At 50.6% G+C, this 25,035-nt stretch overlaps 9 protein-coding genes across 9 annotated transcripts; 8 read left to right on the forward strand and 1 right to left on the reverse strand.

The window, feature by feature from the left end:
* Positions 1–1,352: 1,352 nt before the first annotated feature.
* VTN77DRAFT_5717 (uncharacterized protein) lies at positions 1,353–2,051 on the forward strand (the record flags this gene model as incomplete). Its single annotated transcript, XM_069421915.1, has 1 exon — positions 1,353–2,051. One exon carries the CDS (start codon positions 1,353–1,355, stop codon positions 2,049–2,051), a length of 699 nt encoding a protein of 232 aa, XP_069276776.1.
* An 895-nt stretch (positions 2,052–2,946) lies between these two features.
* On the forward strand, positions 2,947–4,047 carry VTN77DRAFT_5718 (uncharacterized protein; the record flags this gene model as incomplete). The annotated part of the gene is made up of 1 exon (XM_069421916.1): positions 2,947–4,047. One exon carries the CDS (start codon positions 2,947–2,949, stop codon positions 4,045–4,047), a length of 1,101 nt encoding a protein of 366 aa, XP_069276777.1.
* A 609-nt stretch (positions 4,048–4,656) lies between these two features.
* On the forward strand, positions 4,657–6,501 carry VTN77DRAFT_5719 (uncharacterized protein; the record flags this gene model as incomplete). Its single annotated transcript, XM_069421917.1, has 4 exons — positions 4,657–4,834; positions 4,882–5,038; positions 5,087–6,148; positions 6,204–6,501. 4 exons carry the CDS (start codon positions 4,657–4,659, stop codon positions 6,499–6,501), a joined length of 1,695 nt encoding a protein of 564 aa, XP_069276778.1.
* Positions 6,502–7,177: 676 nt separating this feature from the next.
* On the forward strand, positions 7,178–10,434 carry VTN77DRAFT_5720 (uncharacterized protein; the record flags this gene model as incomplete). The annotated part of the gene is made up of 2 exons (XM_069421919.1): positions 7,178–10,319; positions 10,379–10,434. 2 exons carry the CDS (start codon positions 7,178–7,180, stop codon positions 10,432–10,434), a joined length of 3,198 nt encoding a protein of 1,065 aa, XP_069276779.1.
* A 1,648-nt stretch (positions 10,435–12,082) lies between these two features.
* On the forward strand, positions 12,083–13,676 carry VTN77DRAFT_5721 (uncharacterized protein; the record flags this gene model as incomplete). The annotated part of the gene is made up of 2 exons (XM_069421920.1): positions 12,083–12,404; positions 12,496–13,676. The coding sequence occupies 2 exons, from the start codon at positions 12,083–12,085 to the stop codon at positions 13,674–13,676; spliced, it is 1,503 nt and encodes a 500-aa protein (XP_069276780.1).
* Positions 13,677–14,778: 1,102 nt separating this feature from the next.
* Positions 14,779–16,584, forward strand: VTN77DRAFT_5722 (uncharacterized protein; the record flags this gene model as incomplete). Its single annotated transcript, XM_069421921.1, has 3 exons — positions 14,779–15,003; positions 15,051–15,265; positions 15,327–16,584. 3 exons carry the CDS (start codon positions 14,779–14,781, stop codon positions 16,582–16,584), a joined length of 1,698 nt encoding a protein of 565 aa, XP_069276781.1.
* A 1,932-nt stretch (positions 16,585–18,516) lies between these two features.
* On the forward strand, positions 18,517–19,258 carry VTN77DRAFT_5723 (uncharacterized protein; the record flags this gene model as incomplete). Its single annotated transcript, XM_069421922.1, has 3 exons — positions 18,517–18,590; positions 18,869–18,912; positions 18,969–19,258. 3 exons carry the CDS (start codon positions 18,517–18,519, stop codon positions 19,256–19,258), a joined length of 408 nt encoding a protein of 135 aa, XP_069276782.1.
* Positions 19,259–19,304: 46 nt separating this feature from the next.
* Positions 19,305–21,570, reverse strand: VTN77DRAFT_5724 (uncharacterized protein; the record flags this gene model as incomplete). Its single annotated transcript, XM_069421923.1, has 2 exons — positions 19,305–20,421; positions 20,471–21,570. 2 exons carry the CDS (start codon positions 21,568–21,570, stop codon positions 19,305–19,307), a joined length of 2,217 nt encoding a protein of 738 aa, XP_069276783.1.
* Positions 21,571–22,105: 535 nt separating this feature from the next.
* On the forward strand, positions 22,106–23,623 carry VTN77DRAFT_5725 (uncharacterized protein; the record flags this gene model as incomplete). Its single annotated transcript, XM_069421924.1, has 5 exons — positions 22,106–22,182; positions 22,237–22,453; positions 22,503–23,258; positions 23,313–23,410; positions 23,470–23,623. The coding sequence occupies 5 exons, from the start codon at positions 22,106–22,108 to the stop codon at positions 23,621–23,623; spliced, it is 1,302 nt and encodes a 433-aa protein (XP_069276784.1).
* Positions 23,624–25,035: the final 1,412 nt, after the last annotated feature.

A 25,035-nucleotide genomic window follows, 5' to 3' on the forward strand; every position in this document is an offset into this window, starting at 1 on the left:
AGAGGACAAGACGGTCGACACATTTGCTATTTTACCCCCGCTTCCTTCCCCTGCAGCGTCGAGCATCGACTTTAAATAATCGATCTTCTTGCAGATAATCAGGAAACAACCAGGCACGAACACAATAAAAAGGCTCCGACGTTGGATTCACGCGCATCATTGTCATTGGCCTCCATTGGCGCTTATTGTTATTCCGTTCGGAGACTTTTTGATACTATAAATAAATGTCCAGGGGACATGCATAATGCATGCATCTTAGCCACAACCGGCATGGTATCGTATGCATGTGCATATTTTAGGTATTAGCGTTTTGCACGTTAGGGTCACCTGGACAGTTAACCTCAAGGTATGTACCTACGTAGGTAGGTAGGATTCGATTACAAACGAGGCAGATTTTTACTCCTTACTGTCAGCGAGTCGGCTTCGTTTCTCTTGCTGATAACGCAGCCATGACAAGGGCCGCAGGATCTTGTTTAACAGAACTAGGCAGTGCTAGTAGATCCATGAGCTAGTAATCTTCAGCTTGATCTAATGAGTATGATATGGAAATAGAAAAGAAAGGGAGGGAGGAAGAGAGGGAGGAAGAGAGGGAGGAAGAGAGGGAGGAAGAGAGGGAGGAAGAGAGGGAGGAAGAGGGAGAGAGGGCAAATACACTCCATCCCAAAGCATTCATGGCCCTCGCGTATTGGGTTCTTCTTGCAATCCAAATTAGAAGGGTCTTCAGGATATCATGAGATAAATTCATGAGGGCCTCTGATCCCATCCCTACCCGCCTTATAAGGATTCTCTGGAGGAAGTCATTGTATAACAATTCAAGGAGAATATACAGCAGGAGAAGAGAAGACTAGTCAGCTGCACCAGACGGTTCTTTCCCATCTTTTAGTCATCCCAGATCTTATGCAAGAGATGGGATATTTCCCTAAGAGAAATATTAGTTATGCATACCTGTTAGAGGAGGAGACTATCTTCATACTCTACTTATTGAACTAAATCCCCCTCCTAATGATTGAGCAATAATTCAAGGATAAGGTCCCTAATTAAGAGAATGCAGTCTGTGAATTTGCTGCTTTTGTAATGCTCCCCTTAGTATTCCATCTATTTACATCTAGTCTGCTGATTATAGCCTCCTGCATTATTGGTTCTGCTAGAATATCATCATAGCTAAGGTCAAGAGGAAGCTGCATATTACAGTATTGCTAGCTGATTTAAGGTGGTCTTTTGAGGAAGGTTGCCAGCTCTTTGTCAACTATGGATAAGCCTTTTTTGCTGTTCAATAAGGCAAAATGGGTTTAGGCACAGCTTAGAGGCTCAGTAATAAGCTCGATCACAGACCTGACCGTATCTCCCGACGCATGGGATTCATATCCCGAAGTGGAACACTCCCAGATCCACGTCTGCACGTTCAAAAACCTCAGCTCGGCAACACATATATCACATTCAACCCTCACGGAAATCACAGTGGAAGCCAAACAGAAAGGCAGCTACATCGAGCACGCGGAGCTGACAAGACCTCCGTAGTGGACTCCCATGTCAAGCGCAGCAAACTTGACAGCTGCTCCGTCTCTGGGGCGCGTCTGGTGGAATACTGCACGTTGAGCAACTGCTCCCTCACCTCTCCCAAACGTCTGGAGCGCGTGAAAGCCCGTTCGACGAACTTCTTTGGCGCAATCCAAGGCGAACGGTCTGAATTCGAAGACAGTGTGGTGCTGGGCAAGAGTTACGTTGAGCGATGCGTCGTCAAGACGTCTGTGATCGCCGATTCCAGCTACTGTGAGCGGAGCGAGCTGGAGGCGGTGGTGATGACGAGGAGTCGGGCTGAGCGGGCCAAACTGAAAAACTGCGACGTGATGGACTGCCAGATCTCTGGCACTGATTTCGAGGGCATGATCCTCAAGAATGGCATCTGGAGGAAGGGAGATCTCGTGGGGCGGGTTTCGAAGGATGCAGAAGTGGTCATGAAACCGAGGGTTGCATCAACATCATCCACAGGGCCGTCTAGAGAGCAGGAAGACTCCAAAAGGGTGAGTTGTCTGATAATTCCGTTTATTTGATATTTTTGTATGTGTTCCTCATTAAATGCATCGTATGCTAACCCTATTTGATTAGGACACCGATACCCTAGCTACAGCTGATACCTTGGCCACAGAGAGCAGCGATGAGCTATCTTCACCAACTGATGCTCCGCCTTCCGTTGACGGGGACGAACCTGCATTTCCACGAGACGAAGATCTCAAGTCGAATAATAGAAACCACCCCGCACTGCGTCAGACAGATGAAAGTGACCCTCCACCGCCTTATCAAAGATATGTATAGCGTGGTCATGACAACATGATTGATTGTACAGAATTTCGATGACTGTGAATACCCTACTAAATCAATTTCTTCTTCTCCACTTACTGCTGACAAACTGAATTGAGCTTCAAAGTATATCATTCAATACAATGGACTGTACATATGTATGTAGATTGGAAATCAATGTCATGCCAACATACGACGTTCCATAATGGATTTTGTTGGATTTTCACTGTCAGCAAAATAGGTGTTATGACATCCACTCTTAGCTATTGCATCTTTTCACTATAGAAGGCTGACGGATCTCTTCGTACGGTATCAGCGTCGTATATGGTTTCTAGAATGGCAAAGCGCTCGAAAAGCGAAAGAACAAATATAGAAGGAGAACAGACACTAATCCTTTCTAAGCTTAGACTCCACCATCAAGAACTCAGAGCCTTGTGATATATCACAATTGTTCACAGATTGAAGGAAAATAATTCCCTATTGAACAGTGGCAGTGGAGACTAATCCTGCTTTGGAGATGGCAAGCGTGACTTGGCACGGACCACCTACACGTCCAGTGGATCCTTCACCGTCTCCCGCGGACATCCGAAGGTACGGAGTACATCGCTACATCTCCTCAGCCGACATCCACATTGTTTCTACCAGATCATGTCTTCAAACGGGACTAGTCTCCGCAGATCGTGCCAAGGCTGCGTCAAGGTCAAACGTCGTTGCGATCTCCTCTTCCCCCAATGCACCCGCTGCTTGAAGAAGGGCGTCCCATGCCAATACGTCAATGTCCCTCTCTCCGGTCAAGCGAGGACCAATAATAACAATGCCACCGAGAGCAGGGTAACCAAGAGCAGCTCTGGCCGACATGGCCACGCTGCCGCCAACAGTGTCGTCCTCCATCGCAGCAGCCACTCTACGAAGAATGCGGCCCATACACCGTTTCCAGTCGACCACCGCCTCGAGGTCGAGCTCCCGAAGACACGGGAACCAGACATTGTCCAGTTGATCGTGAACGGGATGCGGAATTTGCCTGTATCGTTTGCACAGAAAATGCAGGCGCTCTTCATCCACCCTCGTCTCTACGAAACGTCGCTACCCCCGCCGATCCGAGAAATGCACGCTATCTGCAACCTGTGTCTGGCAGATGGTAAACTCAACTCATCCGAGCTTCACTCCCTTGTCAGACAACGGATCCCACATCTTCTTCGGGCCGCCAAACGATCAGCTTCGTATGAGGAGCTTCTCGCCTGCGTCCAAGCGTTGATCCTTGCCCAGTGCATCCGACTGTCTGAAGCAGACGGAAACGAGAGGAGTTTCCAGACGGCCAACGACACGCTACTGGAGTTTGCGCGGAAATTGTGGCAGCAGGCTCCGTATCAGTTGCCCAGCAGCATGAGTCCGTGGCGGGCGTGGATCTTTGCAGAAAGCGTCCGGCGCACCATCATCATTTCCCACGTGTTGTATGCGACGTTTTCGTTCCTGCAACAGGGATATGCGAATCGTACGCCCTTCGTCGACGCGTTGCCGTTTGATGTTCGCACGTGGCTGTGGAGCATCGAATCGGAAGAGGCTTGGATGGAGGCCAGTGCGAACGGTTCTTTTCCGATGGTGTCGCTGTACGAATATACGAGCATGTTGGAGGCGGGGAAAGCCCTGGGGTCTTCGCCGTTCGAGAAGCTGATATTCGCGACATGCAGGGGCAAAGAGCTACCCCTACGCCCTCCTCCTTTCGCCTTGGATACTGTTGCACGAGGATGACGGCAATAATCTCACGCACTGATGAGACTTCCTGTTCATGGCTTGAACAGTGTGCATAATTGGTCATGTTGTAGCATACGGAGTATATTCCACGTGAATAATTGGTTATATTGTAGAATATATAATTATAATAATAATAATCTTATTTCGATGAATGATCGACATGGCTGATTTAGTGGTTAATCGTTGGCTCCGCAGTGGGAACTACAAGAGTAAATTTGGCGCGGTGCGGAGAAGCTTCTGAGCGTCAGGATTGGTCAGAGCTCCAGATGCGTCAGCAGCAACTACGGAGTACTCCGTACTCCTGACTTGGTTAAACAGACATTGACAGATTTGATAAATTCTTCTTTACTTCAGCTGACAGCATGTGAGACATGGTCGATTGATGATTCGCAGCACTCAGGCAGATTTCCTGTTTCGACCTCATGTGGAGCTTTCACTTTCCGAAAATGGGTCGACCACCGTCCGCGGAAGCTTCTCGACCCGCGTTGCGGCGACATATGACCCCTCATAACGTCGACACGTTTACTGCAGAGAAATGGTCATCTATAATTTTTAATGCTTTAATATAATCCGACAGAGGTTCAGCTCAGACTCAGCAGTCTGACTATGTCCCTCATTCAACATGTGTCGTCCCATGACGGTGTCGACCGTGATGGACCCGAGACCGAAGACTCACCGACCAAAGTTCGGCGACAGCTGAGTTATGATGCATTTCCCAGGTCGACAGAACGGGAGTCGCAACCCAGCGTTGCTGCATACAAGGTGTCGGTAGCCAAGAGAATTGGTAAGATGTTGACAACTCTGTTGACAGCTCGGTGCTGACCAAACTAGCCCAGGTAACGGTCACAATCCTAGCCTGCTGGGTGGCTTCGGGAATTGTATTTGGTTTTGCAGCACTCAAATCAGTGCTCCTATCTGAAGGAGTCTATGAGGAGCTGTGCGACAAAGAGGAATTGCAGGACGTGGTCTGTTTCCAGCAGGAACTCAAGTAAGTCGCATTCCTTCCATTCGCGGGCCAGCACTGATAAGTGCGCAGGCTGAATCTCTTCTTTACCGTCGCCTCCATCACTGCCAACGTATCAGCCCTGCCAGTTGGCACCATCCTCGACCGCTGTGGTCCACGGATTTGCAACGTCGCCGGCTGTCTTTGCCTGGCCGCGGGGACCTTGCTTATGTACTTTGCGTTCACAATTCCCCAGTTCGATGGCTACATTGTCGGCAACTTTTTCCTGTCACTAGGTGGCACTTTCATTTTCGTGCCGGCCTTCCAAATTGCCAACGCCTTCCCTAAGCATTCCGGGGCCATTGTTGCGCTGGTGACCGGTGCCTTTGATGCGTCCGCGGCGGTGTTTCTGTTCTATCGACTGGCTTATGAAACCTCCCACGGGACTCTAAAACCGCACAAGTTCTTCTTGGGCTACCTGGTCGTTCCTATACTCATCCTTATCGCCCAGCTGACGCTGCTTCCTTCTCGACCGTACAAGACCGTGCAGCAGCTGGAAGAGAAGATTGAACAAGCACAAGACCCAACACGAGATATCCACGAGTCCGACAACGAGATCGAAAGCGAGACGGAGCTTGAGCGAGTGCGCTCGAGACGCCGTGAGCAGCGTCATGACAAGATTCGCAAAATCGACCAGATCCTTGGGAACAAGGACCATAGACAGCAGCGAGTGGAACAAGAGGAGGAACGACAGATGAACAGTGGTGTCTGGGGCGTCCTCCACGGCCAGCCGGCGCGGAAACAGTTCATGTCGCCGTGGTTCATCCTCATCACGCTTCTGACGGTGCTGCAGATGCTGCGGATGAACTATTTCATCGCCACCATCCGGGCTCAGTATGAATACATGCTGAATTCGGAGGAGCAAGCAACACGTATCAACAACTTTTTCGACGTTGCCCTTCCCGTAGGCGGGGTGTTTTCCACCCCGTTTATCGGCCTGCTGCTGGACAGTCTGAGCGTCCCGACGGTACTTTCCATTATTGTGGTTCTGATTACCGTGATTGGGGCCCTCAATTGCCTCCCTTACGTCTGGGCTGGCTACGCAACGGTGACTCTATTCGTTTTACTCCGACCGCTCTATTACTCCGCCATGTCGTAAGTGTCCCTTATTCGTTTTTTGACGACTGCATCAGCTAATCTACTTCTCTAGTGACTATGCTACCAAGGTCTTTGGTTTTGCAACGTTTGGCCGCGTGTACGGAGCTATAATCTGCATTTCGGGAGTTATCAGCTTCTCGCAGTATGCTCTGGATGCGCTGATGCAGGGTCCTTTCCATGGCAATCCGACGCCCATCAATATTGTTCTGGCCGCAGCGGGATTCGTCGTCGGGACTGTGCTGGTCTTGTTTGTGCGCATCAGAGGAAGGCAGATCAGGCGGCGACAGCTCGAGGAAGATGCCCAGGCCGAACGGGAGAGATTGATTCCTGAAGTTGAGGAGGAGTATTGACCATCGACAGTGGCGTTTTCTTTTTCTTTTCCTTTTTTTCTTTTGTTTTTTTTTTGGTTTGTCACAGTCAAACGCATATAATTATCAGTCACGAGCTTTTCATGAGGGTGTCAAGCAGGACGGTTAGAAGGACATGGATCAGGAAGGACATTGGGCAAATTAACCTATCGTTTCAAGGAATAGAGCATATAGTAGTAGTAATCTCTAAATAATTATATACAAATCTCTGAAAGTAGGCTATGACCAATCTGCCTTTAATTTATTCTGTACCCGCTCCCTCCATATCCATCATATGGGTCTGGTCCATGGAAATGCAAATCCTCGTTCTTCTTTGTACTCGGACCCAGACCTTTTCGTGTTTAAGGTGATGGTAGGTTTCCCGACGAGCGGGCGCGCCTCCAGCCAATCAGCGCCCATGCTTTCCGCGGAGATGGCTGCGCCGACGGGAGCTCTTATCATCACGTTCCACGGGCATGCACGCAGTCAGCCAGGAAGGCGGCCGACAAAGTTGCACACTATTTTTTTTTGTTTGACAGTTTCTTTTGTTTCTGATTTCTACTCAGATTCATTCATTTCTGGTGATAATTGTATCGTTGTTGAGAGACATCCCTCGCTGCTGAATTGAGCTCCAGCTGAGCTGAGCTAGCTTTGATAAAGCTTATCTATCGCCCTCGCCATGGCCATGTCCATCGCCGCTCTCCGAGCGGGTGGCCGTCAGCTCCTGCGTCGTCCCCGACCAGCGGCTCTCACTGCAGCTGTTAGACGTTCTCAGATCTCTCCCTTCACGACCTGCCGGCGTTGTCTGCAATTGGCAAGCCAGCAAGTCCCCTCGTCGCGTCGTGCCGTCTACACCACGTCCTTGGACGACCATGGCGACCCCAGACCGCAAGACCTGTTCCAGCCGCTGGATACCTTCCCCCGCCGTCACATTGGTCCGACCCCAGATGCTGCGAAAGAGATGTTGGCGGCTCTTGACCCGCCTGCCGCCTCCTTGGACGAGTTTGTGAAGCAGGTGCTGCCTGCAGATATCCTCTCCCAGAAGGATTTGAAAGTCACCCCTCCTCGGCTCTCGCCTGATTTGTATCGGGATCCCGTGCATGGCGGGGTCGGGGAGACAGATATGCTGAAGCTCCTGAACGAGTACCGGAAGCAAATCAGCACGGCAGGGAAGTCATACATCGGTGGTGGATACTACCCGACCGTCGTGCCGCCTGTTATCCTCAGGAACATCCTAGAAAACCCGGCCTGGTACACGAGCTACACGCCTTATCAGCCCGAGATCAGTCAGGGCCGTCTCGAGTCGCTGCTGAACTTCCAGACCCTGACGGCCGATCTGACCGGCCTGCCCGTGGCCAATGCGTCCGTCCTCGACGAAGCCACCGCTGCGGCGGAGGCCATGACCATGTCCTTGGCAATTCTTCCCCCACCCAGGCAGAAGAAGCCTGGCAAAGCGTTCGTCGTGTCTCATCTCTGCCATCCTCAGACCATTGCCGTCATGCGTTCTCGAGCAGAAGGGTTTGGCATCAACCTGGTGATTGGTGACATCCTGGCAGACGACTTTAAGCTGGTCAAGGAACAGGGCGAGAACCTGATCGGTGTGCTCGCTCAGTATCCAGACACGGAGGGTGGTGTCCTTGATTTCACCGCGCTTGGAGAGACCGTTCATCAACTGGGCGGTACTTTCTCAGTCGCGACTGATCTGTTGGCGTTGACAGTGTTGAAGGCTCCTGGAGAATTCGGGGCCGACATCGCCTTCGGCAGTGCGCAGCGCCTGGGTGTCCCGATGGGCTTCGGAGGACCACATGCGGCATTCTTCGCTTGCACAGACAAGTACAAGCGCAAGATCCCGGGTCGTATTGTGGGTGTGTCCAAGGACCGGCTGGGCAACCGTGCGTTGCGACTCGCTCTGCAGACGCGAGAGCAACACATTCGCCGTGAGAAAGCCACCAGCAACATCTGTACGGCTCAGGCCTTACTGGCCAACATGAGCGCCATGTATGCAGTGTACCACGGTCCTCAAGGACTGAAAGTGATTGCTCAGCGTATCATGGCCTTGACTTCTCTGCTTCGCGAGAAACTGCAGGAGTTGGGCTACAACGTGCCAGTCCGGAGCAACACTCCTGATGGCGGTGTCTTGTTCGATACCATTACCGTTGAGCTGCCTGACAGCACAGCCGCGGATGCGATTATGGACACTGCTCGCGCGTCAGGGATGTTCTTCCGCCGCATCGACTCTGCCAAGATTGCTCTGTCTTTGGATGAGACGGTCGGCAAGGGTGACATTAATTCCATCCTGCAGGTTTTCGCTGCTCAATCCTCGAAAGGGGATGTGAAGGTTGATGACACGATTGGCGTTGTGAGCGTCCCGGCCAGCCTGGAACGGACATCCCCTTACCTGACCCACCCCGTCTTCAACTCATATCACTCTGAAACCGATATGCTGCGTTACATCCACCACCTCGAATCGAAGGATCTTTCCCTGGCACATTCGATGATTCCCCTCGGCTCGTGCACGATGAAACTCAACGCGACGACGGAGATGATCCCGGTGTCGTGGCCCGAGTTTTCCCAGATCCACCCATTCATGCCTGCGGACACCGTCAAGGGATACACCCAGCTCATCGAAGATCTTGAAAAGCAACTGGCTGACATTACTGGCATGGCCGAAGTCACCGTGCAGCCCAACTCTGGCGCTCAGGGTGAGTTCGCGGGTCTAAGGGTGATCAAGAAGTACCATGAGGCTCAGTCTGGCTCGAAGAACCGCAGCGTGTGTCTGATTCCGGTTTCTGCGCATGGAACAAACCCTGCCAGCGCTGCCATGGCCGGTATGCGCGTGGTACCCATCAAGTGCGACACCAAGACCGGGAATCTTGATCTCGCAGACCTCAAGGCCAAGTGCGAGAAGCACAAGGACGAGCTGGCTGCGATCATGATCACCTATCCTAGCACGTTTGGCGTGTTCGAGCCCAACATCAAGGAAGTGTGCAACATTGTCCACCAGTACGGTGGCCAGGTCTACATGGACGGTGCCAACATGAATGCGCAGATCGGGCTGTGCTCTCCGGGAGAGATTGGCGCTGATGTTTGCCATCTGAACCTGCACAAGACCTTCTGTATCCCGCATGGCGGTGGCGGTCCTGGTGTTGGTCCGATCGGTGTTGCTGAGCACCTGCGGCCATTCCTGCCGTCACACCCTGCCAGTGAGCATCTCCAGTCGAAGCGATCGGCTTCTGCGTCTCCGCCCATCAGTGCTGCTCCCTGGGGCAGCGCCAGTCTTCTTCCCATCACGTTCAACTATATCAACATGATGGGTGCGAAGGGCCTGACCCATGCCACCAAGATTACTCTCCTCAATGCCAACTACATTCTGTCGCGTCTCAAGAACCACTACCCAATCCTGTACACGAACGAGAACGGTCGGTGCGCACACGAATTCATCTTGGATGTGCGCCAGTTCAAGGAGACCGCGGGCATCGAGGCGATTGACATCGCGAAGCGACTGCAGGACTACGGATTCCACGCGCCGACCATGTCGTGGCCTGTGGCCAACACGCTGATGATCGAGCCGACGGAGTCGGAGAACAAAGCTGAACTAGACCGGTTCTGCGACGCGCTCATCTCGATCCGGGAGGAGATCGCGGCCATAGAGAGGGGCGAGCAGCCGCGCGAAGGCAACGTGCTGAAGAATGCACCTCACACGCAGCGCGACTTGCTTGCCAGTGAATGGAACCGGCCGTATTCGCGGGAGAAGGCGGCCTACCCGCTACCCTGGCTGCTGGAGAAGAAGTTCTGGCCTTCCGTTACGCGGGTTGATGATGGTAAGGCAGTCAATCAATTCAGTCAGTTTGTGTGGACATTCCGCTAACAGTGTTTCTAGCATACGGTGACCAGAACCTCTTCTGCACTTGCGGGCCGGTCGAAGAGACCCCTTAAGCTTGATACCCGTGTCTTATCTTAATTCTGGTTTCAACCGTTTCAGTTTGTTTGCCAGGTGACTTTGTGGTGTTGACGGTGTTTTGGCTTATCAGTTCAACCTTTGCGAGGAATGGGGCGTGGGGCGCCATTGTCTAGGTAATTTTCAACACTCCAGCGAACGTCCGGTCGGTGGTATCCTTAATGAAGTATGATAGATTGGCTTGGCTGGTTTTTCTTACTCTGTTGGCTGCTGCTGCTCTATTCAACATCGCGCAGGATGACACTATCAGTGGTGGTTCATCGTGGCTTCTTCGTGTAGTGTAGAATACTGTATGTATATAGACAGAATCGGGATTACAACAAAACCTCTTGTTAACGATATACTCCGTACTGTACGGAGTAGAGTATGTAATACGGTGCGGAGTGCCTACCTACTACCCCACCACGTGACACCCCCCTCAGCCCCACGCAGCTTTCCCAGAAAGGGAGGTAAGCAAGATTTTGACTTTTGACTTCCCGAGGTTCGAAGATTCGATGGTTGTGTCTCTCCCGTCGATACTTTATCGGAGGCGGCCGATGCCGGGCAGGACAGGACAGGACAGGACGTATGTAGACGTGTTCTGGACTCCGGGGGAGCCGGGAGAGAAAAGACAAGACACCGAACTGACTGACGAGGTAGGTAGGTAGTTCGCTGTATACCTGCAGTACCTGCACTTGGTACCTATACGAATTAATACCCCTCCAACTACATAGGGAATAGATTCTGTACGGAGTACAGTGCTCACCTAGGTATGTACCTACCCCACGGAGCTACAGGTACCTACTAAAATTTGAACTTAATTAATTCATTAATTAATTGCTATCCACTCTCTAAGAGAGGCTGAAGGGGATTACATATCTACCTAGGTATAATTAGAAATTATCTATCTATTATTATCTATCCACCTATCTATCTATCTATTTATTGTCCTTTTTCTTGTCGAGGTATATACGGAGTATGTACTCTGTAGGTACTTACTGATTGGACCGATCCATACTATTCCATTTTTATTCCTTTCCCCTCTTCAGACCTGCCGCACGCACGCACGTCCACGTTCCACGTGCGTCCGTCCAATCAAACGCTTTCCTGGGACGTCGTGAGGGTACTACACCCGTCTCGTCTCAGCCTTGAAGAGAGACAGCTTTTACCTACTTAAAACAATTGCTGCATTTTGTCGCCTTCTTGTTGATTCTAATTTTTGTCTTTGATTTATTTTAATTTATTTGGAAGGAGGTTTTGGACGACTAACGAGTTTATCAGCTACATGCATGCGCTCTGCTGGCTGCCCCTGGATCTGATCTGATCTGATCTGATTGACTATATACATTTATTTTCTGGCATCTCCTCTCCCTAATCACTCCCCTTTTCGTTGGCTCCCTCTTTTCCGTCGAGATTGCATTGCATTGCATTGCATTGCATCAATTTCATTTATAGAAGCTAATAGACCTGTGTATCCTGCTTTCTGCCTAGTCAATTCTTCTTCTCTTTTGGTTTGGTTGTTGGTTGTTGTCCTGTCCTGTGCTGTCCGGGACCAGATAGATTGAGATAGCTATTAGCTATCTCCTGCTGTCCCTCCTTTTATCTTTTTTTCCCTTTCTTTCTTCTTTCTTCTTCTTGTCAACCAACATGCCCCCCACCTACACCCTCTTCTACGGCACATTCATCCAATTACCCCGCCTTGCCCCGCCTCCGGGCAAGAAGCACGTCCTCTCGATCAACCACGGCGCGCTGTGGGCTTCGACTGCAGACGGCCGCATCAAGGGGTTTGATTGGAGTGTTGGCATCGACGATGAAGAGGAATTGAAGGCGTGGGTGGAGAGGAAGGGGTGGGTTGTGGTGGATGATCCGGAGAATGGTAACAGCGATAGCACGGCAGATGGCAAGGAGACAGTCACGATTGTCAAGGCGAGAAAGGGGAGGAATGGATTCTTTTTTCCGGGGTTTATAGGTGAGTCGTCTTATCAACTTTGTGTCCTGTGTGATTTTTTTTTTACCACGGAAAGTTCCATTCCTTTCTTTTCAGACTGACTGAGGATTAGATACACACATTCACGCCTCGCAATATCCCAACTCGGGCATCTTTGGCTCTTCGACTCTGCTGGACTGGCTGGAGAAATATACCTTCCCCCTCGAGAGCTCCTACAGCGACGAAGCGAAAGCCTCTGCTGCCTACAATCGAGTCATCTCTCGCACCCTCTCTCATGGTACTACCTGCGCTGCTTACTACGCTACGATCCACGTCCCCGCCACGAATCTCCTTGCGACGCTCTGCCACAAGCGTGGCCAGCGCGCCTTCATCGGCCGTGTCTGCATGGATAACCCGGCCTACTGTCCCGATTACTACCACGATGACTCGGCCGAGGACTCAGTGGCTGCCACTGAAGCAGTCATCTCCCACATTCGATCCCTCGATCCAACCGGCAGCTTGGTCGCGCCCATTATCACACCCCGATTTGCACCCACCTGTTCTCCTGCCGCTCTCACCGGCCTGGGCAAGCTTGCTGCGTCGTATAACCCCCCGCTGCACATCCAGACCCATATCTCTGAGAACAAGAATGAAATCGCCCTCGTGAAGGAGCTGTTCCCGCAGTCAACGAGCTACGCAAAGGTCTACGACGACCATGGTCTGCTAACATCCCGGACCATCCTTGCACACGGGATCCATCTCACGCCGGAAGAGCGGTCCCTGATCCGCTCGCGCGATTCCAAAATCTCACATTGTCCCGCGTCCAACAACGCGCTTGGGTCGGGTCTCTGCCCGGTGCGAACGCTGCTAGACGACGGCATCACGGTCGGTCTGGGAACGGACATCAGCGGCGGGTATCACCCCAGCATCCTCGAAGCCGTCCGCCAAGCCTGTCTGGTCTCGCGTGTTGTTTCCTCGCAGTCACCGGAGCAATCGGGGAGGGCGAATCTGAGCGTGGAGGAGGCGCTGTACCTGGCGACGCGGGGAGGCGCCCAAGTCGTCGACATGGCCGATCAAATCGGCGGGTTCGACGAGGGGATGTTCTGGGACGCGCAGCTCATCGAGCTGGGGGGAGTCGTCGGCGAAAACAATATTCAGGATAACTCAGATGACGACGGCAACGTCGACGTGTTTGGCTGGGAGTCCTGGGAGGAGAAGATTGCCAAATGGGCGTGGAATGGAGACGATCGCAATGTGAAGGCTGTTTGGGTTGGTGGGCGGCTGGTGCACAGACGAAAGGAGTTTGCTAGTTGAGTTGTCTTGGAATATATAGTGTAATATTGTACATACCTTGTCTAGATAGCGATCAAATCTGCGTCCTTAGACCTGCTAGACACTAAGTACTGTACTGTCTATTATCTCTGGCAAATCTTGGTTGATATTCAATCCCGTGACTTCGCGCTTGGCAGATCGCGTCCAAGGCGACCCGACCTCGTTGGATGATGAGATGCCGGATGCGGCAGACCGAGTCTGACCAAGAAACGCGCACGGCGAAATCTATTCTTTATTCGTCTGTTTGTTTACGGAAATCATCTTTCTGCTTCCTTTACAGTATACTCTCTATGTGCCTAACTGTTCCCGTTGTTGGAGTGAGTATAGAGTAGAGTACTCCATAGTATGGGAACGAACAGGTTACAACACAACACACAGTAAGTAAGTGCCTGCCTGCCCAGGTACGGGTCATACAGCCTGGCTCACGAAATAAGATTTTTATGCAGTGATTGGATCCAATGTTACTCCAATCCAGCATGGCGTGCTGAGAGTGAGAGGGGCAGTGCTAGGCTTGGCGTGTTTCTTTTTATAATTGCGCAAATCCCCCGCAAACGGGAAGCTTATCTATCTCCAGTTTCAAGAATGCCATTGATCTCGCTGAATCTCGCCAAGGTTGCTTTGTGTATGGCGCAGTGGCTCAGCACGGAAACAGTGGATTGCTCTTACAACGAGATTGGTTCAGACGACCAATGCTACTAAGTATACTACCTCCTAGGTTACTTCCTGGCTATTAATGCAGTCAGTGCACGCGACAATTAAGCGCAGGATGCGCAGCTGGATACAGCCACAGATCTGCAACCATGTCAGGCGCAGCAAGAATCTACTACCAATCCAATTCCATCCAATTCATTTCTTCGTGTTGGATTTCCTTTTTCGGATATCAGCCCACTCAACATGATGCACTTCACCAGGTCGACGGCCCCGGCTCGTATAGGGCCTGAGCAGGCTGTCTTCATGCAGCTGTGCAAGGTTGATGTTACCACCGCCGTATACGGAGTACGGTAGAGGGGTTTTCAGATATAAAAGGTCCCGTCCGACACAATGTTGTGTTACGTAGTCTACTTCTGGTGCAACAGCTGTCGCAATGATCGGAGCCAACATGGTTACGCAGTTCGCCCTGTCAACAGCAGTGTTGATGTTGGCAGGATGTGCCTCAGGCATCGGATTCGTCCTCTCGCCAAAAGCGAAAGACCTGCACTTGGCCGCTACCCTGGGTCTGGACGCTGACACGGTGCTCCTGAATCATGCACGATTCCGCCAAGCCGTTGCCAACTTGAGGGAATCAGATATTCCGACAGAATGGGCGACTGTATGTGGTGACAGACACGTTGGTTACGCATCTGCTAACAACCGCAGATCCCAATCGACCACGACGACTATTCCGTCGGCACCTATCAGAACCGCTACTGGGTGACTACCGAATACTACCAACCCGGCGGACCGGTGTTTGTCTACGATGTGGGCGAGTCCTCCGCCGAGGATGCGGCCCAGGTCCTGCTCGTCAACTCCTCCCAGTTTTTCGTCCCGTTCCTGGAAGAGTTTCACGGTATTGGGATTGTGTGGGAGCATCGGTATGAAACCTCGCATCGAACTGCAAGTGACAACGATCGAACTGCAACTGATAATAATCAGCTACTATGGCGACTCCCTTCCATTTCCAGTCAATGTCGACACCCCTCCTGAATACTTCCAGTATCTGACCAACCGGCAAGCGCTGGCGGATCTGCCGTATTTTGCCCAGAACTTCAGCCGAGCTGAATTTCCCAACCAGGACCTCACGCCCAAGTCGACGCCCTGGGTCATGGTGGGCGGGTCGTACTCGGGCATGCGGTCTGCCTTCTCCCGGAACGAGTATCCCGACACGTTCTTTGCCGCGTATGCCTCGTCCGCACCGGTCCAGGCTCGCATCAACATGAGCATCTACTTCGAGCAAGTCTACCGCGGCATGGTCGCCTACGGCTACGGCAACTGCGCCAAAGATCTCCACGCGGCTCACGCGTACATTGACCAGGAGCTGGCGCAAAACGACACTGCAGCTGCTGCAATCAAGAGACTGTTCCTCGGCGCCGGGGCGGAAAATAACACCAACGCCGATTTCACCTTCGCGATTGACCTCATCTACTCCAACTTCCAGAGCTACGGCATGGGCGGAGGCAACACGGGCTTGGCTAGTCTCTGCGAGTATTTGGAGAACCCAGCCACGAATCAGTCGACTGCGATAAATCAGACAGCTCCCGCCGACGGATGGGCCCCGTATATCGGCAACAAGGCAGTGGCAGAGCGGCTGGCGTCGTGGCCCAACCTGGTGCCGTTGGTCAACGGCTGGTATGACATCAACTGCAAAGGGCTGGACACGAGCCAGCCGGTATCGTGCCAGCTGGGCCAGCCGACCACCGACCCAGATATGATAAGCTGGATGTGGCAGTACTGCTCGCAGTGGGGGTTCTTTCAAAGCAACAACTTCGGTCCGCACGCGCTGCTGTCCCGGTACGAGACGCTGGAATACAACCAGCTGCTCTGCTACCGGCAATTCCCTGGCGCAGTAGAGAGCGGTGTCCTGCCCGTGCGTCCTGACGTCGACGGCGTCAACCAGGAAACAGGCGGCTGGACGATCCGGCCATCAAACGTGTACTGGAGCGGGGGGGAGTTCGACCCATGGCGGACGCTATCGCCGCTATCGACAGAAGCGTTCGCGCAGCAGGGAGTCAACTTCACGACGGCGATCCCGAAATGCGGCGTCCGGACGAGCGAGGACGAGCTGTTCGGGTACATCATGAAGGATGCGGAGCACTGCTTCGACTTCAACACGCAGTTCGCGGGGGGAGCAGCCTCGCGAGCGAATTTTGTCAATGCGCTGCATGAGTGGTTGCCGTGCTGGACGAGGACGTAAAGCGTCTTTACCCATGACCTTTTTTTCGTGACATCTTCGTGCAGATACTATCGGGATATACATATATACATAGCAGGATTTGTGTTCTGCCTGTATTTATTGCATTCGAGACTGATTTGCATTTGACAGTATATAGATATTGCGAACCAATTCAGCATAAATATAGAGACTTTTTTCCCCCCCTTATTAAGATTTGCAGTAAATATTGTCATCCCCATTAGTGTACTGTACAAATGGCCAGGAACTTCCATCCATCCATCCATCCATGCGAGGGGAGGGGGAGGCGAAGGTGAAGGCGGGGTTTGTGTTCGCAAACTATGTATGTATGTAGGTAGTTTGTTGTCTAACCGTCATGTATTTATTCAGGGGTAAGCATGATTAACCCATGATGTGGAAACAAAAAGAAAGAGAAAATAGAACAACAGCCATCTATCTATCGCAAGTAATGCTTATGCCCGATCAAGGCTAGGTTAGGAGCTATAATTTAGGTGTTCTTGCAGACACAGCCAAGAAGAGGCACCACCATGGCATCAGCCAGCTTCTTGGTGAATCTGAACTAGGGTATCAGGGAGTCCGCAACAGGTCTTTATTGGAATTGGATTTGGTTAAAAAAAAAAAAGGAAAGTTCTGTCTGTTGTTAGCATATAGTTAAGCCTAGGTAGGTTGATGACTATGTATGTACAGTACACTGTACTGTACACTACATACACATAGAATGTCCATTCATTCGTTCAACTAAGTAAGAAGCGACTATTAATTATATTGAAAGTACTATGTACTACTGTACAGTATGTTAAAAAGATGAGTATATACTATAAATTTACATACATACAAGTATCCAAGCTGTGTACATACTGTATACAGTACAGGTATATGAGAAGTATGTATATAAATAGAGAATTAATTCCCTAGCTACTTGCCTGCCTGCCTGCTTTGCTTTGCTCTGTTTCGTTTCAGTTTGTGACCTATCTATCTATCCATCTATCCTCGCCAACCCAACCCAACCAAACTCAACATCCCATGGCTATATCTGTTTTCTATCATAATATATGTACTGCGGCACATCCTTTGTTTCTTTGTCTGTTTGCAACGAAGCAAGGCTCGATCGCCCCAAAGAAGATCTCGAACAAATTAAAGTACGGAGTATATACATATTAGGCTATAAGCAAGGGATATGATATGATATGCATTAATGCAGTGAGGGAGACAAATAGTTAGGAATAGATATAGCAAGAACTATGTGTGGCAAGGAATATACGGAGTACATGGGTAGGGATCTCGCTTGGGAAGTAGGTAGATGATTCTGTTTTTTTTTTTTAAAAAAAATTCCTTGTATAGTAGGTAGGCCAAGCATAGAACAAGTATTTTCTCTTCAAAGTTCAAACAAACAAACCAGTAGAGCGAAGTGAGACCAGACCAAACCAGATCAGACCTGCAAGGCTTGTTTATTAATATTATTAATTGATATTAAAATAAATTGAGTAGAGTCCGTCTACCTCGGAAGGAGATTCATGCAAGACTTCATGTGGAGGAAGTATAACAATCTATAGCGTCTGATTGGCACGGAGGTTAGAAGTCCAATCCACGTTGGTTAGGGTTTGAGTCAGGTAGAAATATCGAAATATTCTTTTCTTTTCTTTTCTTTTCGTTTTCTTTTTCCACCAAAATCACTCCCGTAGTAAATTTAATTGCGAATGTTTCAGTTTTCAACTGTTATTATATGACTGACTGACTGCGACCAGACCGATCAACGATCAACACATTTCGCAAGACGAGGATCAGGCACAACACCGACACGGCCAGTGCAATGCCCATAGACATTTCTAATCTTCTTCTCCATCTTCTTCTTGCTGCTGCTGATGAACAACAGGCTATTAGCTAGCATTCAGCTGGAGATAAGATACGTCCTCAACGGCCTCTCGCAGCATCCACATGCGCGTCTACAACATCCCCCTGGCGCACACAGGCCTCGCTCTCTTTGAACCATGCCAGTGGCGGATTGTGCCGTTTTCTGAGTTGCAGCAGGTCGAATTCCCGGATCCAGGGTCCCCTGGGCTTCTTGTCCACTAGACTAGTCTCTGTAACTTTTGCTGATGGAGCTAGTACTGCTGTCGGAGCTCGGTTTCACTGTTCTCCTGCTGGGTGGTAAGAAGAAGATAATGACAATATTATTAAATGTCTGACGTGAATCTTTTGCTCTTCTTCTTCTTTTGCGGATTCTTTGCCCACCGCATACCCTTCCTCATATAATCCCCTCTGAAGTTTACTTGAATACTCCTTATAGAGGAAGGAGATCATCGTACTGGTCCAACTACGTTTTGAATGAAGGTGAAGCTGTGTCGTTCGTTCCTTCGGATAATGGCTAATCCTTACTGCCATTTCAGTTCTCCGTCTGTATCATCTAGTCCCGGCAAACTTCCACATCGCCATGAAAGACACAACGCTGCGTGTCGGTGGTGGCCCTGATCAGAAGTCTCCCGTCGACATCAAGAGAAGGGCTCGCTTGTCCTGTACCAGTGTACGCGATGCACCCGACGCAAGGACCCCTGGGGCCAGGACGCCGAGCTCTTCCGGCCGGAACGATGGGAGGAGAATGCCAAACGAGGATGGCAATATCTTCCATTCGACGGTGGGCCACGGGGTTGTCTTGGTCGGAAGCCTCATTATATCATAAAGTCGTTATATCATACAGACACAGACCATGCTACTAAGGCCACACCTCAATCACTCAAAGGCGCACTGACATCGGTGAGTTCCGTCAACAACCCCATCCAGTCATGAGGATCGGTTCCGAAGGTAGCGCCGCTGTCCAGAAATTCTGACCATATACCCTCCAGCCCTCGATCGCTGCCATCAACGGGAAATGTCTCATTTGAAGGGGATGAAGTGACGGCAGTCCTGGCTTCCACCGCAGTGACTTTCATTCCAGCTGTCTCTCGCGTGGAAAGAGTAGTTGAAGAAGCAAATCCTTCCGCAGGTGCAACGCCGCCATTATTATCCGCTGGTGAATTTGCATGCAATGTTCCAGTTTGATGACTGTTTGATGCCGCAGTTGATCTTCCAGACCGCCAGTACTTCTGCAAAACCTCTTTCATTGCATTGATACCTTCTCGCACCAGGGACGAGCTCTGCTGCGCCTTGTCGAGCATTCGGCAGGCCTCCAAGACTTCTTCCCTCTGTTTGTCGGCCAAGATATCATCCCAGTTGAAACAGATGTCCATGAGCAGGATTACCGCGGCCATGAAGACGTGATGCATCACAGACCAGACCACGGAGCTGTTGGGGGTGAATCTCACCTCGTCCTTGTCCATGATGCGTTTAATCTCGAGGACTCGACGGGCAGATTGGAGACAGACAACGTGAGAATAGGAGTACTTCGGATCTCGTGCGCCTCGGATAAAATACTCGCGATGTAATCGACACATGCGCGAGTGAAACGCCTGTTGGACTAGAAGTCGTTGCCATGCAATCGTGGGTCGGTCTCGATAGAGCTGCGCATATCGTCTTCGGCTGCCCGGATCCAGCCGAAAGAAGTCCGGGATCTCTTTGTAGACCTGATTCAATCTCCGATCCAGCTCCAGGATCGTGTCGTAGTTAACTTCCAGCCCTTGAAAATGCTCGACTGCAGTCTTATCTACGATCTCGCGGCACGCAGTCGCCAGTTTCACACGTTGATTGGCGAAGGACATCTTCGTCGGGACCGAGTCTGGCAATGAATAGCCGTCCTGGAATTTGCCAATATCCTCGTCTTCGATATTGGCTGGAAGTTTCACATTCATATGCCTCGGATTGATGAGATACGTTCGCTCTTGTGGGCCGCTCAGAAAGCCTAGCAACCTTTGACCGGATCAGCCTTTCGACCTTGAGGAAAAGAGATTGTTCTTACCAGTCATAGCCGACAAGATGCCACCATAGCCTCCGTCTCATTTCTACGTCCACCGGATCAAAGCCATTGGCTCTTCTGTGCTCTTCGTACCGGAGTGAATCGGTGCAGTGGAGCCCGAGGTGCTTGGCCTGACTGACCATCGTCCCATGAACAAAAAAAGAACTGATGGAAGAATCCGGGTTGGTATTGGGTACACAATGAGAGATAATGATTGTGGCTTGGAGGCCCTCGATGGTAGGGTACGCCATGTAGTTGCTTTGGATCAAGGCTGCACCAACCAGGGATGTGAACTCCCGACAGCGGACTTCTGCGTAGTCGGATGATTCGGGGGAGCTGCCGGAGCCCTGGTGGCGGAAATATGACGCTGCAGCAAGTATGCTGAAAAGAAGAGCCAGATGGTTCAGATCCACAGGCAAATGGTTGTGCACGCAGTGGTAGATATTGTTGATTTGAGCCTGGACTCGACTCGGTATGACAACGTGGTAGATATAGTCGACGTAATCCAGGTAGTATTTGAACAGCAAAAGGGTCTCTGACTCTCTGGGCAAGAAGGAGGTCAACTTGGTGGTTGTAGATGCACTGCTATGTCCGGAAGGGTTTTGAGCACGTGAGACAAGTTGAGTATCACGGTCCAACCTCGCGATCATCTGCTGGCCGGCATTCGAGCCATCCGGCATCAATTTGTCCTTCAACGTCGCTGGCAGCGCATCGGGAATCCGTTGGCCCATGACAATCTTCTCGAGCCAGTCTGCCGTCATCTGCGGTTCACTGCTTTCTCGCGATCGCTGCCCTTCACAAACCCTTCGCTTAGGGGAATTTTCAGCAGGCAGGAGTCTTCCCTCGACGACCTCCGGTGTCTTTGTCTTCTCATCATGTGTTGGCTTGACAGGGTTAGTGACATTGGCAACGCCAGTGCCAAAGATACAGGGCACTCGGCGTGTCTTGCAGTTCGAGCAGGGGTGCTGACGATCGCATTTCAGCTTCCTCGTCCGACATGTCTGGCAGGATACAGGGTCCTGCCTTGGGGCCCGTCTGGGGACTCCCTCCGCCGATCTTCCACCGTCAGTCACTGCCGAATCCGCTTTCCTCTTCGTCGACATCTTCAGTCTCGGAGCTTGACGGTGATGGCGATGATACAATCTGGCGGACGTTGGATATCGCAGGAAGAGTCAAGTTATGATCTGGGGCTGAACTAACTTCGAAAACATCAGTGGCCACTACGTAACTATGAATAAGAGCCGAATACTGCATGATAATCTCTTGGACATTCACTACTGATGTGGTGACGGAGCAGGCCCGGGGATGTTCATGATTTCTGTTTTGAGAATAGTGCCTTCGGAGCTTCCGCGGAGTGTCCGAAGTCACATACATGCAGTATACCGGTTATACAACGTGCAGACAAAGAAATGGTCACCAACATGAAAGAGACCATGGAAGCTCCGAGCCTGAAATGCTTTGTTGCAGTCCGAATGGAAAGCACAGCAGCATATAAATGTGTTGTCCAAGAGGTTAGACCAAACTCGCACTCTTCAACCATCTTCCACTCCTCACGGATCTCAGGTCTTGGGGTCTCTCAAATATCCTTGAATACCTCCAACAATTTCGATATTGCAAGTGAGATTTCAACACGACAAGATGGGAAAGACCGCCCTCCAGACCACTGAGTCAGAGCCACCGAAGTCGGACAATGATGTAACCCCCAGCGAGTTCACGTATGTTAAACAAATCATTCCTGCATCTTCCATGCTTGCTAATTTCACGGCTAGCACTCGATCGATCCTTGCACTCGTCGGCGCCTTTGGGGCGATGTTTTGCACCGTCGGCTTCGGAAATGCGTTTGGCTTGTTCCAAGAGTACTATAAGAATACCCTCCTTTTGAACGAGTCCGAGTCCGACATCTCATGGCTGGGGGCGATCTGTATCTTCCTGCTGTTTGCGGGCTCCCTGTTCACGGGTCCGATCCTTGATCTGTTTGGGCCAGTGGTTAGTCACCTCCTTCAGATTTGGAAGCATAGTTTAACAATTGACTTAGATTATGTTTTGGCTCGGTACTCTCGGAACAGTCTTCTCGATGATGATGACCTCTCTCTGCAAGGAATTCTGGCAGTTCATCCTCGCCCAGGGGATTCTCCTTGGCCTTTCCATGACTCTGCTTGTCTGTCCCGCCGTTGCGCTCATTGGCCAGTACTTCCGAAAACAACGTGCTGCCGCCGTTGGTGTGACCATCGCTGGATCCTCCATTGGAGGCGTTCTGTGGCCCATCATTGTGCACGAGCTGTTGCAGAAGCCGAACATCGGTTTTGGCTGGACCATGCGGATTTCAGGCTTCATCATGTTAGTCATCTTGGTCGTATCGTGTATCATCGCTCGTCCTGCATCGAAACCGGATTCTCCAGCATCCTCCTCTCCAGATGCAGAGAATCAGCATAGCAAACCTGCTGCGAACCGCAAGTTGGACTTGAGCATCGTGAAGACGCCAGCGATGCTATTTACAGCCTTTGGATTCTTCCTCGTCTACTTTGGAATGTTCTCGCCATTTTTCTTCGTCACCAGTTACGCGGTTGAGAAAGGGTTCTCCCAGAACCTCTCCTTCTACACCATCTCGATCGTCAACGGTGGCTCGTTCTTCGGACGGATTCTTCCAGGTCTGGTTGCGGATCGGTATGGCAAGTTCAACTTGTGCATCATCATGACGGTGTTGTCGGGGATCATTGCGCTGTGCTGGACCACCGCGACCTCGGTTGCGGGACTGGTCGTGTTTTCTGCTGCGTACGGATTTGCTTCTGGAGTGAGTTTTCTTGTCGCAGTTCTTTTATCAGCGCCGCTGACCGTCCTTCCACAGGGTATTCTTTCGCTGCAGCAGTCCTGTGCTGCTCAGATCGCGACGCCAGCTACTATCGGCACGTCTATGGGCGTTGTGATGGCCGCGTCTTCGCTTTCGTGAGAACTCTCTGTCTGTCCTCTCCTGGATATCCATGCTGACCTCTGACAATCCGTAGGGCGCTCGCAGGAACACCCGTTAGCAGAGCACTGGCCGGTAGATATGGCTATCTCGCGCTATCCATCTACTCAGGCGTCAGTCTTCTCGCAGGCGCGTCAGTTCTTGTCTTGGCAAGACTCGTTCAGAATCGGAAGCTGCTGGCTGTAGTCTGAGGTTGAAATCGCGAACAAGTGGTTTCTCAAGACGTTTGGAGCTATAGCGACCAAAATAGAAGTAGCACCGGTGGCAGGTAATGTACTAGATTGCAGTGAATAATACATACATAGTAATCTTGATCAACATATCTCCTCTCACCCTACTTCTTTCCTTGCTTGACTTGTATAGACAAGCCTTGCAGCTCCAGGTCTCGCGCTCGCTCGACCGTTGAAGAGGACATACCTGTTCCTGTTCTCTGCCAGGGACTTTCGTATGTATGTACCTACTACAATTTAATTTTTATTATCTACTTGCCAGGCGGTGCCCCTACCTATATTTCTCCTATAACATCTATCTAGACCTTGATTTTCGAGTCTGATTGACGGGACCTTACTCACTCCCCTGGATGCCCGGGTGGTGGTCTATATAGATCGCCCCCATGTGATCTAATCCAGGCCATGGATTGTCACAAGGACTGGCTGCACTTCTGTCCTCATCATTATTGTTCTTGTCAGCTTACTCATATCCTGGCTTTTCTGACAGCGTCTCCTGAATAGGTTGCAACCATCGTGGATACAAGCGCACAGGGCGGCCATATGGAGAAGATTCCAAAACAGGTACCTAGGAAGGTTTAGACCGTAAATGGTTCAATACCTGAGACTTAATCCAGATTGAAACTTTCATACAATTTGTGAGATACTCCACTTTGGCATAGTTATGCAGATGGGAATACATACATAAAGAATCAACGAAGAAAGACTATAAAGAAGTACGAGTACGATACGTATCCATCCATCAATCAATTGCTGTCTGATTGTCAATCCATTGCCAGTCACACCCAAAAACAGAGAAAGAGAGTTCCTTCCACAGATTCTGGTTCGATCAGTTTAATCCCGTGAGTACAATCGCACAAAGACGCCTTCGTCGCGGGACATGACTATGCTGGAGAGCAGATCAGGTTCTCCAACACGCCAATCAGCATTCTCAACTGTGTCGAAGTGCTGCATGAGCTTGACTATGGTATAGCTGGCTTCTGCGATGGCGTATTGTTCTTATTTGCCATCTAATCTCAGGTATGACATTGTCATTGTCATCATCACGCGGTTTTGGGAGGATAAGCGGCTATTAGCAAGGGATATGCATCAGTGAGGTAGACGAAGTATCACTAAGGGATTATTAGGTAATCAAGGAACTAGAGTGAGGAATATGAGTAGGGAGCCCGCCTGGGATGGAGATGATAATAAATACTACCTAAGACAAGAAATATAGTGAAGAGTATTTAAATATTTTAAGGAATTAATATGAGCAGGGAGCCCGCCTCGGAAGTAGATAATAAAAAAACTGCCTACTGATATAGTAGGTTAGGGCCTGAAGGGCCAAGAGTGGGATCTATAGACCAGTTACTTTTCTCTTCTCTTCAGAGTTCAAA

This window comes from Rasamsonia byssochlamydoides (assembly GCF_041956645.1).
Source record: "Rasamsonia byssochlamydoides strain NRRL 3658 unplaced genomic scaffold VTN77scaffold_41, whole genome shotgun sequence".
Lineage (NCBI taxonomy): Eukaryota > Fungi > Ascomycota > Eurotiomycetes > Eurotiales > Trichocomaceae > Rasamsonia > Rasamsonia byssochlamydoides.